Consider the following 16,640-nt stretch of genomic DNA (forward strand, 5'->3'; position numbering starts at 1 on the left):
TACCAACTAAATATTAAAACCATATTTATCAAGGGGGTCAAACTAAATAAACATTCCTTGTTTGTTTGGTTACAAATACTCAAAAAAGATTCAGTTCAATGTTATTTTGTGTTTAATATATTTAAACAGGAATGTCAAAGACACTTTTGACTCTCCATTCATGTATCTTTTGTGATTTCATGAATTAATTGGATTAAGAAGGAAACATTAAAAAAGAATATTAAAGGTAAAGGTAGTCCCCTGTGCAAGCACCAGTCGTTTTCGACTCTGGGGTGACGTTGCTTTCATAATGTTTTCACGGCAGACTTTTTACAGGGTGGTTTGCCATTGCCTTCCCCAGTCATCTACACTTTCCCCCCAGCAAGCTGGGCACTCATTTTACCGACCTCGGAAGGATGGAAGGCTGAGTCAACCTGGAGCTGACTACCTGAACCAGCTTTCGCTGGGATCGAACTCAGGTCATGAGCAGAGGGCTCCGACTGCAGTACTGCAGCTTTACCACTCTGTGCCACGGGGCTCTTAAAAAGAATATTGCATGCATATAACATTCAGATCTACTTGTGGGTACTTGTAACAACTTACGTGTATTTCTAATCTTGCATTAACTGAAACAAATCTGTTTGGTTTCAAAATGAACTCATGAGCAGCCAGTGCTTTCTAGTTTTTTGTTTTGTTTTCAGAATAAGGAAGTGGCCAGCTAGAACCCCAGTGGTGCTCAGGATGCTTAAGGAGGTGCTACTGTTGGAGGCAGAGTCTGACCCACCTAATGGGATATCTTCTGTTCAAGATAGGGTTGCACTTCCACCAAAGGAGCAAGTTCCTAATTCTGTTGGAATCTGGCCTCCTGTTGGATCAACAAGTGACAGCAGTGGCCAGGTAAGCCAGTTGAAGCCCTTCCGGGGTGTGCGTGTGTGTGTGATATCTTACCACTGTGGTGCATACCTTGGTAACAAGTTTATTTGATTACTGCAAAGTCTATATAGAGCTGCCTGTAAAGACTGCCCAGAAACTTCAGTCAGCAAATAAAACTGTGGCTAGGATATCAACTGGAGTAGGTCATAGAGACCACATCCTCCCAATCTTTTTCTATCTATGCTGGATCCTAGTTTTCTTCTGGGACCAATTCAAGGAGCTGGCATTTAAAGCCCTGTAAGGCTTGGGGCTAGCATACCTTAAAGACTGCCTTCCCCCATATGACCCTACCCATTCACTCCAGTCATCTTAGAGGCCCTTCTTTGAGTTTCCCGGCCATCAGAGGCTAGACAGCTGGCAACCTGAAAAAGGATGTTTTTAGTTATTGTTTTCTTTCATCAGTGGGTGAGAGTTTTTTGTTTTGTTTGGCATATTCCCAGTAGCTGCTATAGGCTCTCCTCCCTAGTTTTGGTGCTATGTGTGTTTAGATGTTTTTGATCGATTATTTTATATTTATTTTAAATGGTCTTTTATTGTTGAAATGTATTAATGTTTTAATGTTTGCTGCCATGGAGACCCTATTGGGGTGGGAAAACAGCACAGAAATGTTCTAAATGAATAGATGATGGTAGTGGTGGTGGTGGTGATGAAGATGATGATATTGAGGATTTTATAAAGCATGAATCTTATACACACTCAGAGCTTTTCTTGAGCAAGAATGCACAGTTCTGGATGACTTGGTGTCAGGGGTGTGGCCTAACATGCAAATGAGTTCCTGCTGGGCTTTTACTATTAAAAAGCCCTGTTTGAAACAATGGTGACATCACAGGGTGTGGCCTAATATGCGAATGAGTTCCTACTGGGCTTTTTCTACCAAAAAAGCCCTATGCACACGTAATAGAACTTAAGCACAGAACTTTGTGCTTATTTCCAAGGATGCACACATAGAACTGGGCTGTGAAAAGAAACAGGTGGGAGTTAAAATGTGTGTTTATACATCTGTCTTCTCACAATGTAAATTCATACACTAAATTCATACACTAAATACAGTAAATTCATACACTATTTCAACAAATGACATTTCCAAATAGCCTCCACTCTTCTAATAATACCATGTGTTGTCATGATCACTGATATAAAAGTTAAATGTACTCTGGCTTCCAATACTTAATTGAAGAGTATCAGATTAGGATCTGAGATACTTAAACTTGAATCCCTCTCAGCCAGTTCAATCACTTGGGGACCATGGGCCAGTCTTCAGAGCTACTGTGAAAATACAATGAAGGAGATGAATCATGTATACTGCCCTAATCTACTTGGAACTCCTTAAAAAAGCATTTCCCATTTGCAGGGTCGCAACCTGGCACCGGGCCACCGAAGCTTCAATACCAGGTCACAAGAAAAGCCAAAGCTAGCCCCGCCCCCAGCAAAGCATGAGCTCTGCTTTGCTTCCTTCCTTTTCCCATCTCTGTGTTGCAGAAAAGCTAGGCTTGAAGACTGACACAGACTGCAGAGCCTGAGCTCCATTTGGCTTCCTTCCTTCCCACATCTCTGTGTTGGGCAGAGAGGAGATGGGCTGCCTCTCCTTCCTTCTTCCCCCCCTCCCAGTGTTTGAGAGAAAAGCTGAGGTCCACTGGCACTTTAGACACATGAAGTGTTCTTCAAGGTATGAGCTTTCATGTCCCTTGCAGTGTGTTCTTTTGGGGAGATTTCCCTGGGAAGCCTGGATGGCAAAGAAGGGGGGGATGTTTTTTTCAGCTGGGAGGGGTGGGGAGTGGGCATTCCAGTAGCTATTTTTTTTTTACCAAACGACCCCTGGGCAGAATTGTTGCTGGCTGGGGTAATCTGATGGTAAGTTTTTTTTTTCTTTGTCCCCCCTTCTTTCTTTCTTTCCCTGCAAGTGATGCTCTGTCTGTATTCTTGGTGCTGGGGGGTGGGGGAAGCAACAGTGAGAGATTACTGCTGTATATCTCAACAGCACTGGAAATGATGGTACTATGAACTTGGCATCATTTTACTGGCCCTGCTTTTAACAGCTCTCTGATATCAAAATTAAATTCCTCCTGTAGAAATTTAAAAGGATGAAAGAAGTTCACTGGCTAAATATCTGCACAACAGGTTGCTTTTAAAGGCATGGGAAATATAGCCAATAAAAAGCTGCAAGCCCCTCATAAATATCCTTTTTGGGATAACTGCAGAAAAGCTTGTATGAACTTCATCTAACTTGAAATTAATTCATTAATTGCGGTACAATTCTCTGCTACCTTTCACAGCAATTTCCCAGTGTTTCAGCCAAGGAAAAGTATGAAAAATAGCTGTCAAAATATTTTCTTGAAACAACACAAGCTTGGTTGTAGCTTAAGGAAGGGTTCCAGTAGTAGCAGCTGAAGGAAGGGTCTACTAAATGTGTCAGCATATTTTGAGGTAGAGCAGCTGCTAGGGCCCTGTGTGGGTAGTACACCGTACTGGCATTCATGATGGCAATGGCAACAGCACTCCCAACTGCATACACTGGCCAGTGCTGTTGAGGAAGGGGTGTGTAGGTAGTGCAGGCAATTGAACATGGGCATTAGGAGTGCTTGCAAGCTGGAGAAGAACATACAAACAGATAGGTGCATGCAGATGTGGAGGTGGAAAGAGAGGTGGACTACTCAGCTGGACTACTTATCCGAGTTGCTGGCTGGGAAATCTAAGGAAGAAGCAAGAAAATACTGACTGAAATTCTATACTTGGCTAGATACTCAAGACTCTTAAGATTCTTTGGTGTGAGCTTATATCTCCGTTCTCCTGTATTTTTCATTATAAGATTGCCTTTGTTGGAAATGTCAACTTGAATAGGTACTTTAACAGGAAGACTTACAATATAAATGTATCAAAATGCTGATCTAAAGCTAAGAGATAATGTGTGACAACTTATGTATTCTAAGGAAAGTATATTAGATGCAGACTTGTATTCTATGAAAGTATACTACATGCAGATTAAGACAGATTTGTAAATATAATTTCTTACTCCCCCTTACCCTTTACCCTTAATTTCTAGAAAACTAATAAACTTTTAAAATAGGTGCATGCAGATGTGGGGCTGGAAAGAGGATCTGGGAATGTATGAAAAAGTTGCCGACTGCCCACTTTCCACCCCCATTTTGGCTCAGCATGATGTTCAGAGAGATTTTTCTGAAAACGAAGTTACTTCAGAAGAAGAGGCAGGTTTGGGGGAGTGTCCTGGAAGTAACCACAGGAAAAGGTGGAGTTTTGGTTCAGTGTGCCCCAGAAGTGGCATCACTTGGCCCTTGACCTGGAAGTGACACCACAGGAAATGACATAATTCCTGTCTTCCAGTTCCACCCCCAAAATCTCCTGGCTCCACCCTAGTGGGTCACGAAGGAGAAGTGTAAAAATAACCGGGCCACAGAAAAGAAAAGTTTGGGAAACCCTGCCTTAAAACATATAAATGATTCTCCTTAATGTTTTTGTTCTTAATCACAAATAACCGTTGCACCTCTTTAGAATACAGCTCAGAACAGCCTGTTTTGATGGCATCATTATGGGGGGAGGACACAGAGAATATTGGATTAAGGCTCTCACAGCCTATCCTAACAGACAATGCAAAAGCTGCCCACAGTTATTGTGTGTGAACACAAGCTTACCTATAGGAATGGTTTCATTCATAGGTAGTGGGGATTTGAGCACTGGCACAAAGGGAGAAAGAGATGATTTTTTGAAAATTCTATGGCTAGTCTTTTGGCTCTACCTTTATATCAGTTCCTGTCTCCCACAGCTCTTTTCTTTCCATGATAGATGCACATTTTGTAAAGGTTTTTACAGTGGTCTATCACAATAAGCATCAAATTTTTCAAGCCCATCCAAGTAGAGAACCTGGATAAAGTGCAATATCTGCATCCTCTAGACAATTAAATGGTTATTCCTTGTAGAAAATATAGTACTAAGATAAAAATCATTCTCTACCTTGTATAGAGCTATCTTATTTATATGCTTGGATGTTAATATTGCTATTTATTTTATCTGCTCCTTTGATTAGGTATAGTATCCCTGAAAGTTGCTAACATTTCTTGAACTGTGCACGCGCATCTGGAAGTCATGGCAACCTTTAGTGACTGACCCTTACTGGGGACCTGGAGGATATGCAGAGAGGTGACTGAATAAAGCCTGCCCCTGTGCTCCCGACTACTGGCATTCCAAGGAAGTCTCCCATCCAACTACTTGCCAAAGTTGACCCTGCTTAGCTTCCAAGATCTGATGAGATCAGGCTTGCCTGGGCTATCCAGGGCTACTTGAAGCATTATTAATTTCTAAATCTATTCTATTAATTTCTAACAATCTAAAAAACATGTGAGGCAGATTTTGCTAACTGTATTCTTTCCCAGTAAATAAGCCCTGCTCTCTACATCCCTGTGCAAACAACAGTGTCATTCCTAGTGGTGAGAATCATTGTGCTGTGATGATTAAGGTACAATCCTAGAGCCAGTTTGGTGTAGTGGTTAAGTGTGCAGACTCTTATCTGGGAGAACCAGGTTTGATTCCCTACTCCTCCACTTGCACCTGCTAAGATGGCCTTGGGTCAGCCATAGCTCTGGCAGAGGTTGTCCTTGAAAGGGCAGCTACTGTGAGAGCCCTCTCCAGCCCCACCCACCTCACAGGGTGTCTGTGGGGGAGGAAGGTAAAGGCGAGGAAGGTAAAGGCGATTGTGAGCCGCTCTGAGACTCTTCGGAGTGGAGGGCAGGATATAAATCCAATATCTTCTATCTTCTAGACAGAGTTGTTGTTGTTCAGTCACACAGTCAAGTCTGACTCTTTGTGACCCCATAGACCAAGTCACGCCAGGCCCTCCTGTCTTCCACCATCCTAGACAGAGACTCAGTTTCAAATCCCCACTTTGCCAGAGAAGCTTGCTGTGTGACCTTGGCCTACTCAACTTCCCTCAATTTAACTTACCTCACAATCAGTGTTCTCTCTAAGCTAAATTTAGTGCAAGCTAGCTCACAGTTTTTTAATCTCCAGCTCACACATTTTTGTCTTAGGTCAGGAAAAATGGCCCCAGAGCAAACTAATTTATGCAGTAGCTCACACCTTTAATGCCAGTAGCTCATTAAGTAGAATTTTTGCTCACAAGACTCTACAGCTTAGAAGGAACATTGCTCACAATATCATTGTGAGGACACAATTGGAAAGGGAGATTAATGTACCCTGAGCTTCTTGAAGGTACAGATGGATAAAAAGGTACTAGGTAGATAGATGAGCCGCAGTTCCATTTTCCAGAATGAAAAGACTAAGAATCATTATTCTGAAACCATGCTCCGATGAAGGCTTTCTGAGGCAGTTCTAACTATAAGAATAGTTTGATGTTGGATAAGCTTAATGAGGCCCCTCCCCTGCCGCATCGCGATAGCTGCCATAGGCCATGGGGCCGTGTTTGCCTCCCTGGAGGAGAGGGAGGCTGGAAGGCTTCCTGGGCATCTGGGGAACCTTGGAGGGGCAGAGCATTGGGGCTATATTAGCCCCGCCCCCACCCTGAGCCACATAGTTCTTTGCAGCTCTTGGACAAGCCGGAGGTACTCTGGTGCAATCCGGGCCAAGAGCAAAGGGACAGGCCAGGGACGGTTGTGGTGGAAGGAGGCATCAGAGGAGAGGCAGCAGCAGTGACAGAGGCCATTTGGGACTTCGAGGCAGCATGAGGGAGCAGTGAGTCCCAGCAGGTCGTGTGCAGGCCACGGGAGGCTGGTTGAGGTGGCAGTTTTCTTTTTGAGGTCAGACAGCTTGGGGCCCAACGGGAGGCCTTAGGGCTGCAAGCTTCATTAGGTGGGTGGTGGACTGTACAGTTCCCCCCTCCACACACACCCTTCCCTTTTGAGAGCTTGGTGAGAAGACATAGAGGTTGGGCCTGCACAGGCTTGTGTACCACCCCCCACCTCCCACTGGTTGCAGATAAGGGAGCTTGGGGGGCAAAAATCTGGAATGGGGCCAAAGAAAGGGCAAGGCCCCCCTAAGGGCAATTTATTATTTATTTATTATGTTAAGCTTATATCCTGCCCTCTCCGCAAGCGGACTCAGGGCGGCTCACAACATCACATCACTTCCATTAAAAACCAATAAAACATATAAAACATAATTACATATTTAAATTATTTAAAACATTTCATGGTGCTGTATTAATACAGTACAGTACAGCAGTTCTGAAAGTTCTATGGTGACCATTGGTACTCTGCATGGTGCTCTATATGATGTCCAGTGGCAGCTCTCTCTCGGTTAAATGTCGAAGGCCTGTCGGAACAATTCAGTCTTACAGGCCCTGTGGAATGTAGACAAATCCCGCAGGGCCCTTATGGCCTCCGGGAGAGCGTTCCAGAGTTCTGGTGCTGCCACCAAGAAGGACCTGGCTCGTGTCGTACGCAACCTAGCTTCTTTTGGTCCAGGGATGGACAATAGATTTTTCGTCCCTGAACGCAGTGCTCTCTGGGGAATATGCAGAAAAAGGCGGTCCCGCAGATAGACAGGTCCCTGACCATAAAAGGCTTTAAAGGTCAACACCAACACCTTGAAACGAACTTGGAACACAACAGGAAGCCAGTGCAGCTCTTTCAGCACCAGCTGAATGTGCTCCCTTCGAGGGAGTCTCATTAACAGCCGCGCCGCAGCGTTCTGCACTAGCTGTAGTCTCCAGGTTAGCGTCAAGGGTAGCCCCATGTAGAGAGCATTACAGTGATCTATTCTTGAGGTGACCGTAGCATGGATCACCATTGCTAAGTCATTGTACTCCAGGAACGGGGCCAGTTGCCGTGCCCTTCGAAGGTGGAAAAAGGCGGATCTAACTGTGGCCGCTACCTGGGCCTCCATTGTAAGGGAGGACTCAAGGAGCATGCCCAAGCTCCTGACTTTAGGGGCCGGTATTAATGGCACCCCGTCAAGAGCCAGCAGATGAACCCCTCCCCCCGGACCACCCCGGCTCAGATAGAGAACCTCCGTCTTCATCGGATTCAATTTCAGTCGGCTTAACCTGAGCCACAAAGCCACGGCTTGAAGGGCCAGGTCAAGCAACCAGCTAGGTCCCTCCAGGAAGAGGGTGTAACCTGCCACTCCCAATGATGAGCTGGATGATGTGAGCCAGATGCAGCAAGCCATCATTGACCGTCTGGGGGCCCTTGAGAGGGAGAGGGGATCAGGTGGGGTCATCAGGTCCAGCTAGCGTTGCTTTACCGCTGCTGGGGCAGGTGGTGCTGTGGGCATACTCGGGCCAGCCTGGGCCGTCCTGGGCAATGGCTGGGCATTCCCATCAGAGTCTGGCCCAGTGTGACTCAGGGGGGGTTGGTCAGTCATAGGTGGCCACTGCAGCGGTGGCACCTTCACAGGGTGGTGCTCCAGCTCAGGCATCACCTGATGTCCTCCCATGGGGCGGGCACATGCTGATGCCCCAGCAAGCAGGGTGGCCCAGCTCTCAGTGGAACACATGGGGCTATCTGCCAAATCCATATGGGTCAGTACCATTTCAGGCCCTCCCCTTTTGCAATATGGCAATGCCATTGGAGGACCACTTGATGCCGGCCACACAGGAAAAAATTTTGAGGGGTAAATGCATTGACGTATTCAGTCTGCTCTACAGGGAGTTGGAGAAGAAGGAAAAGGAGGAGCCTAATGAAAAGGAGAAGGAGAAGTTAAAATGCAGGAAGGTGGACAAGACCTGGGCCAACTGGCTGCCAGGTTTCCTGATATACGCTGGTGTTATTGCACAGGCTCAGCCTTTCTGGGCTGCACCTTTGTTCCAGCACTGTGACATCATGCACCAGGCATATACCGACTTTGTCGGGGCCGCCTGGTTACAATATGATGAGGCCTTTAGAATGAGGGCCGCGATTAACCCTTCTCTTCCATGGAATCAGATAAACCAGAGTTGTGGCTGCAGCTGATGTCTCCAGCTAAACCTAATGCTGGCGACAGGGCCAATAGTGGCCTCCTGGTTCAGAAGCTGCAGAGCATGTCAGGAGCCCACGCGGTAATGGGCCAGTCAGTTCAACCCCAACTATTATGCTGGAAATTTACATCCCAGGGTGTGTGCTCACATAAAGCCTGTAAGTTCAAGCACGAATGCCCGCTATGTGGCGGGTCCCATGCCTTTTCCTCATGCAGCAAAGCCAAGCCAAAAGAGGGAGCCAAATGTCCTGGGAGCAGTGGTAACCTCCCACCACCTGGAAAAGGGCCCCAGCCCCATTCGTCTGAAAGTACTTAGGCGGTTATTGGAGGGTTACCCCAAAAACGGCTGATAGGATTTATTTGCTGGAGGGTTTCACCTGTGGGTTCCAGACTCCATACCAGGCCCTTGTGCACCTTGCATGGAGTCCAATCTTCATTCTGTGGAGGGAATGGAGCATGTAATCTGGGCAAAAATTGCCAAGGAATTCAGGGAAGATCTGGTGCTCGACCCCTTTGATGCCCCTCTGGTGCCAAACCTGAAAGTATCTCCTCTTGGGGTACTGCCTAAAAAGACACCTGGGGAGGACTGCCTCATTCACCACCTATCTTATCCTAGGGGGGGCTCGGCGAATGATGCCATTCCCAACCAACTTTGTTCTGTTAGATACACCTCCTTTGACCAAGCGGTCAAGGTGGTGTGCGGGTGTGGTTTGGGAGCAGAAATGGTGAAATACGACATCAAGTCGGCATTTTGCCTGTTACCCATCCACCCCAGGGACTTTGAGTTGCTGGGTTTTATGCTTGAAGAAAAATACTTCATGAACAGAGCCCTGCTAAAAGGCTGCTCAATTTCTTGTGCAGCCTTTGACCGATTCAGTTCCTTTTTGGAATGGGCGATCCAGGCCAAGTCTGGGTTAAAAGAAACGATTCACTTCCTGGACAACTTTCCTTTCGTGGGCCCCGTGGGCTCTGGGAAATGTGCCAGGTTGTTAGAGGCATTTGTGCAACTGGCTGATGAACTTGGGGTACTGCTGTCACACAAGAAGACAGAGGGTCCAGTCCCAGTATTAATGTTTCTGGGCATCGAGTTGGAAACTTCCCAGCAAGCTTCATGGCTACTGGCTGACAAGGTCCAAGGACTCAGGGTTTGGCTTGCAGCCCCTAAAGGGCAACGTAAGGTGTCTCTGCTAGAGCTGCAGCAGCTCATGCTTGCTCCAAGTAGGGCATTTCTAAGGCACCTGGGTGACACTATCAGTTCCCTCTGTCTCCCCCATCATAGACTGGGGGGCATGCTTCTGCGGGCATGCAGAAGAATCTGGAGGTTTGAGAGAAATTTTTGGAGTCCTTCAATGGGATCTCTTTTTGGAGGGAGGACATGCGAATCGAGGCTGACCTCCAGATAGCTTCAGATGTTGCAGGTTCCACAGGTTTCAGGGTATCTTTCCGAGGACACTGGTGTGCTGAGTGGGAATGGTTGGCTAGTGGGCTCTGCAGGAACCTAACATTTTTTGAGTTTTTTCCCATTGTCATGGCAGTATGGCTCTTGGGGTGTCCAGCTCGCCATCCATGTGGTGCATTTCTGGTGTGACATGGCAGTGGTCCATGTTATCAACTCGTTGTCCTCCAGATTGGCACCAGTAATGAACCTGGTTAGAGCTTTTATGCTACACTGCCTTCAATTAAACCTGCTGTTTATGGCTAAGCACGTTCCAGGTGTCTGTAATGGGGTGGCGGACACTCTGTCTCACCAACAGATGGAGCATTTTCACCAGCTGGCTCTGGAAGCCGACTTCTGACCGGTGCGGATGCCCCAGAACCTGTGGCAGTCTGGAGGGCCAAAGCCTGTAGGGCAATCCTGTTAGCCTTGACCCCGAGTACTAGGAGAGTGTATGAATGGGCAGCTCTGCAATTCAGGGGATTTAGAGTCACAGCAGGATTGCAGGACATCTGGCTGGTTCCTGCACTCCATTTGATGCAGTTTAGCATGCATCAGAAAGAAAGGGGGCTAGCAGTCAAATCCATAAGAGGGCATTTGGCTGCCTTAGCTTTTGTTACCAAGGCGCAAGGATTAACTGAGGCCACCAGGGACTTCAGGGTTAAAAATATGCTGGAGGGTTGGTCCCAGGAACGAGGACTGAGGGTGGACACCCGGCAGCCCATTTCCCACTCCATGCTTAAGGGGCTGGGCCGGATTTGGCCCAAGGTGTGTGTATCGAGTTATGGAGTTGCCCTGTTCCATGCAGCAGCACTGTCAACCTTTTTTGGCACCCATAGAATCATTGAGCTGGTGACCCAGTCCCTCAGGGATCAGGCTAACTGGGTGCTACGAGCCAGCAATCTCACCACCCTTAATACCAAGTGGTATTGACGGTCAGTCAATCCAAGACTGACCAGATGAACAGGGGTATGGCCATCACACTGGGTTCATGCAGGGAGATTGCATTGTGCCAGTAAAGGCATTGTAGCAGTACGTTTTAATTAGAGGGGATGCAGAGGGATCACTATTCTGTCACAGCGATGGTTCCCCGCTGACCAAATACCAATTTTGGGTTGTAACCGCATGGGCATTAGACAAGCTGGGGCTGGGGGGTGTCAAATTTGGCACTCACTCTTTCCAGATTGGGGCCGCCTCCAAGGAGGCAGCGATGGGATACCCTGGCCCAGCAATACAGCGGGTGGGCCACTGGCATTTTGCAGCTTACCGATCTTATGTGCGCCCTTTGTTTTCCCTTGTGTGAGCAGTGGAGATCATGTAGCTATCTGGTTGAAGCCCCCGTTGGGCAAGTTATTGTTCTTGGTTGACTGTTTTTCTTCCTTTCAGGTGCTGTGGCTCATCAGGAGAGGCTGTGAATCCTCGTCTGAAGGAATAGTATGGTGTTCTGAGCAGCCCACCATGCCAGGAGGTCCCCAGTTGGTTCCCAATTGGGACTAAGCAAATGAGCTGTGGTGGAGTGGCAGGGTCGCCGTGGTCTGTGATGGCCCGGGCTCCTGCCTCTACTGTTCCAGGGGAGGACAGGTCCTCCACCTAACATACTGGTCATCCACCTTGGTGGGAATGACCTTGGGTTAATGAAAGGGAAGGCCATTTCACTGCAGGTGGAGATGGATCTCCAGGTCATCGTAGGGAGGTTGCCTGGGGTCCTCTTAGTTTGGTCTGCAATCCTTCCTCGCAGAGTCTGGCGAGCCACCTGGGACCCGGCGGACATCAAAAGGGCCAGAAGGAAGGCTAACCGGGCCATGCAGAAGGCTATTGGAGGGGGGGGGCCTCGCCATCTTTTTTGCCCATCAGGCCATTCAGGCTGAACGTGGTGAGCTGTATAGACCTCATGGAGTTCATCTGTCAGGCCTTTTTAGATGACCTACGGCAAGGGCTTTGGGTGGCTCTGGGCTGCCCGTGGGTGCTAATGCCTAAGCAGAGGCTTGGCATTGGTGTTGGCAGAATGAGGAAGTGGTTACTGAAGTTCCAGATGAGCATCCAGGGCTCAGCACCAGTTGAGTGCAGGCAATCTGCAGGAGCAGCAGATGGGCTGCACGGCTCAATGCTGCATAATGCAGATCGTAAGTGAAGCCTCCCCACAAACTGGCTCTTTCTGGGTGATCGAGGCATGAGTGGGGTAGGATGACTTTTGGCCTGGCCAACCTGACACTGTGGCTCATGCCAGCGGCAGGGTGGCTTGCCCATTCCTGGACAGGAAGGGGTCGTGAGCTTGTCCAGCTTCAGGTAGCCCTTGCTGTGCTAGTTACATTATAGTTATGTTTAATAAAGTGGCCCTTTTTACCCAACATACAGCCTCTTTATTCCAACCGGGAGGGCAAGAAAAAATGCTGGTATTTATTCTATTTAACAAGACAGAAAATAAATTAAAATCAAGTATTTTAAATGCTTACAGTACTTAAAGTTTATGACTGATGTCTGGAGGGTATAAAAGTCACATACAATCTAGATACACGCCAGCACTTCATTTTAGCCACGATGTTCACCACTATGAATAAGAGTCTTGCTTACCATTCAAGCTTCCCACATAGCAATAGGCATCGTAGGTTTCATTGGGAAGACGATATCCATAGGACCTGACTCCTTCCTTTCCCATCATGTCTCCATAGCAGCCAGCTCTGGGTAGCCTGATGGGATACCTGCAATACAGTATGTTAAAGTTGGTGAAGGTTGTTTCTTTAAGCCATTTATCACTAAGGATGTACCAAGACTATTTATATTTGGATGCGCAGGCAAGGGGCAATCTAATTTTCTCACCTAACAGTCTGGTCAGACAACCAGCCAGCATCACACTGCTCAAATCCATCTTCATAAGCTGCTTTCAGTTGATCAGGGTTTGCAATAACAGCACCGTTCTCTAAACAAGCCTCCTGAGCCTGCTTGAAATTCATGGTATACCTGCTGGTGGCTGCACGGTAGTGGAACACAACACCTATGGAGACAGGAAACCCATCCTAGTCACTCACATTGCATCAGCACTCAACAGACTTACAGTGATTTTTTTTGCTAACCTAGTTAGACCAGCAAGGTCAGACATACCATGTAACAAGGAGCAGAGGTCCATCAGTAGCTATTAGCAGCAGCATATTGTTGGAACTCTCTGTCTGGGGCAGTGATGCTCTGTATTCTTGGTGCTTGAGAGGGGCACAGTGGGAGGGTTTCTAGTTTCCCGTCCCCACTGATGGACCTCCTGATGGCACCTGGGTTTTTTGGCCACTGTATGACACAGAGTGTTGGACTGGATGGGTCACTGGCCTGATCCAACATGGCTTCTCTTATGTTCTTATATTCTTAAGGATTAGAAATATTATTCAGTGCCATACCAGAGCATATATAGTAGCAAACTCCCCAGCCCTCCTGCATCTAAAAAGAATAGGGAATAGAGATGTGCATAGTTCTTGTGGCCCTTTCTGACAGGCCTTGGGAAATGTTAATTGCCACTTTGGGGTCAGGCCAGAGATCCTGGAGGGTTTTGGGGTTTTTTTGCATCTTCTGAATATGGAGTAGGAGTCATGGATATTTGTGAATCCCTGCATTATGCAGGGGGTTGGACTAGATGATCTTTGAGGCACCTTTCAAATTTATGGTTCAGAGCTTGGAGCAAAAACTTTTAAGCTGCTCATAGATCAAGCATTTAGAGTTGTGGGGTCGGCTAGGAGGTACAGGAGATGTGTCAGTGCTAACTGTGTATCACCAGAAGGAGCAAAATTCTCTCTGATGAGGGACAAATATGTGTTTTAATTGCTAAAAAGCCTTGATTAGATATTTGCCATTGTAATTGATTCTTCTCTTTATATACACATGTAACAATTATCTAATTTTCTTCAGGGAATAATTCTATAAAAACTGAATAGCTTATTGGCCAACAAAGATGTAAGTGAAAGATATGTCTCTTTAAATAAGATGTTACTGTTTGTAACTAAGTGATCTTCTGAACATAACTATAAACATTTTTATCTAAAGGTAAATTATAGAAAATTGTATTTTTAAATGAGAGTCAGTATAGTGTAGGGGTTAGAGCATTGTGCTAGGAACTGGGAGACCCACTCTGCCATTGAAGCCTGCTGAGTATCCTTGGGCCAGTGCTATACAGCAGGGGTGGCCAACGGTAGCTCTCCAGATGTTTTTTGCCTACAACTCCCATCAGCCCCAGCCAGCATGGCCAATGGCTGGGGCTGATGGGAGTTGTAGGCAAAAAACATCTGGAGAGCTATCGTTGGCCATCCCTGCTATACAGTGTGACGTACCTCACAGAGTTGTTATAAGGATAAAGGAAGAGAGGAGAACAACATAAATCTCTTTGGGTCTCCACTGGGGAAAAATAAGGGTATAAATGAAGTAGATTAATAAAATAATATAATCTGTAAATGATTATTTCCAAGCATGTCCAAGAAAGAAAAAACTGTCAGTCTTCCCACTCAGAGAAGGCTGCCTGCCTGCTTGTCCAGTTCACAAGTTTGCTGAATGGACTACTATGGAAGGAAAGGAAGATACATACAGTACTATGTGATTTTCAGGGACTGGGTGCACATGATAAATTAGATCCTGCAGAAGATTTCTGTATGTCCAACAGTTCTTGGCAAGAGAATGTTCTAAAATACTAAAGTGTCCGCTTGTGCTAAGTGAAACCAATCATGTCTTTACCACAAGACAAAGCTCAAGGTATTTCTTCTAAAACAATTTCAAAATGAAATTAAATCATGTGAACCATCTGTTATGTATTCCATTGCTCCAGATGGACACTGTTACTTTGTTTAAAAATGTATTGAAGGGCTATGTATTGTCATAGAACTTGCACAATTGCAGAAGTGTGCTATGTACATTTTGCTTTCCAGTCATGTGGAATGCATCCCACTGAGTATGTCTGTTACCAACTACAAAATTGTGGAGACATGCCCCCCAAAGTCACTTATTAAAGTCAGAGGGGATGATGATTTCAGTATAGGAAAATTGCATTCTGGCCATATTGTTGAGTAGTTAACTTAGAATGTAATCAAACATATTTTTAATCTGTATTTTTAATCACTGTTAGGTATGTCTAGGTATGAGAGATATGTTTAGGTATGACAGGTATGAAAGCCAGTTTGGGGAACTGGTTAAGTGCACAGGCTCTAATCTGGGAGAACTGGGTTTGATTCCCCACTCCTCCACATGCACCTGCTGAATGACCTTGGGTCTGTCACAGTTCTCACAGAGTTTTTCTCTCAAGGGCAACTCTCTGAGAGCTCTTTCAGTCTCACCTACCTCACAGGGTGCCTGTTGTGGGGAGAGGAAGGGACAGGAGATTGTAAGATGCTCTGAGACTCCCAGTGAACGGTGGGATATAAATACAATCTCTTCTTCTTCTTCCGCTAAAAACTGGGCTGAACATGATATGCATTGCTCCAAATCAAGTACTTCAGCTAGGGCTGTCAGGTTTTCCACTATAATGGGTGACTCCTGCTGGCAAACTCCACACACACACACCCCCAATCCCTTGCTAGGGCAGTGGGGAAAATCACCATTGCGTCAATGACAGATTCCACTGCTGGCACAAACCACAGAGTTTTAGTGGAAACCTACAGCATCACCCCACTGCAATGACATCATTTCTGGGTCTGTGCCAGAAATGACATTGTGCTTTTGGACCAGCAACCCCAGTGCTAAGCTAAAAAAATAAATAAATAAAATAAAATTGATACTGAGAACATGAATGGCCTTGCTGGAGACATGGCCTTGCTGTTAAATATTTGTGGTCAGCAATCTTTCTTCTATTATTGTAGTGAGGAAGATAAAGTATTTCCTTTTTGGGTCCAAACAGCCTGCCAGAAGTTCAGCAATGTAGGTAAGGGGTGGAAGTCTATACTCTCCCTGTTTTCAAGACTGGAATTGTCATAGAATTATTAAATAATGTAGATTTGTGGCTCAATTCTATTCTGGGGGTCTCATGTGAGCCTTTGGTTCCCCCTTTCGTTTATATATTTTTGAGTTAACAAACTCACTACTGGGATAATATGATCAGTCATTTAGTTGCATGCTTGCTGCCATGATGACATTCCACAAATGTTTATTTAATTTTCACCTTAATAAACTACCAGAAATAAAGTTTGAATCACTCTAATCATTAAAAAAAGAAATCAAATAAGAGTTTTAAAGGTAAAAAAAAAACTGGGAAAACACCAGGTCCAGATGGCATTCCAGTTGAATTTTATAAATGTTTCGAAGATATATATTGTTAGATCTATATAAGAGAGTGATAGAAGTGATCAAGGAAACAGCTAAAGTCCCGGACTCATGGAACGAAGCTCTAATTTCACTAATACACAAAGAA

General features: G+C 46.0%; 1 protein-coding gene across 1 annotated transcript in view; it reads right to left on the minus strand.

Moving 5' to 3' along the window:
* Positions 1-16,640, minus strand: part of VCAN (versican) — a 237,927-nt gene that overhangs the window by 154,477 nt on the left and 66,810 nt on the right. The window contains exons 4-5 of the mRNA XM_060235736.1: positions 13,088-13,262; positions 12,842-12,969 (exon numbers count right to left, since the gene is read on the minus strand). Of these exons, the coding sequence (XP_060091719.1) occupies positions 12,842-12,969; positions 13,088-13,262 (303 nt within the window). The remainder of the gene's footprint in view (positions 1-12,841; positions 12,970-13,087; positions 13,263-16,640) is intronic.

The sequence above is a fragment of the Heteronotia binoei genome, chromosome 4 (genome assembly GCF_032191835.1).
Source record: "Heteronotia binoei isolate CCM8104 ecotype False Entrance Well chromosome 4, APGP_CSIRO_Hbin_v1, whole genome shotgun sequence".
Taxonomy (NCBI): Eukaryota; Metazoa; Chordata; class Lepidosauria; order Squamata; family Gekkonidae; genus Heteronotia; species Heteronotia binoei.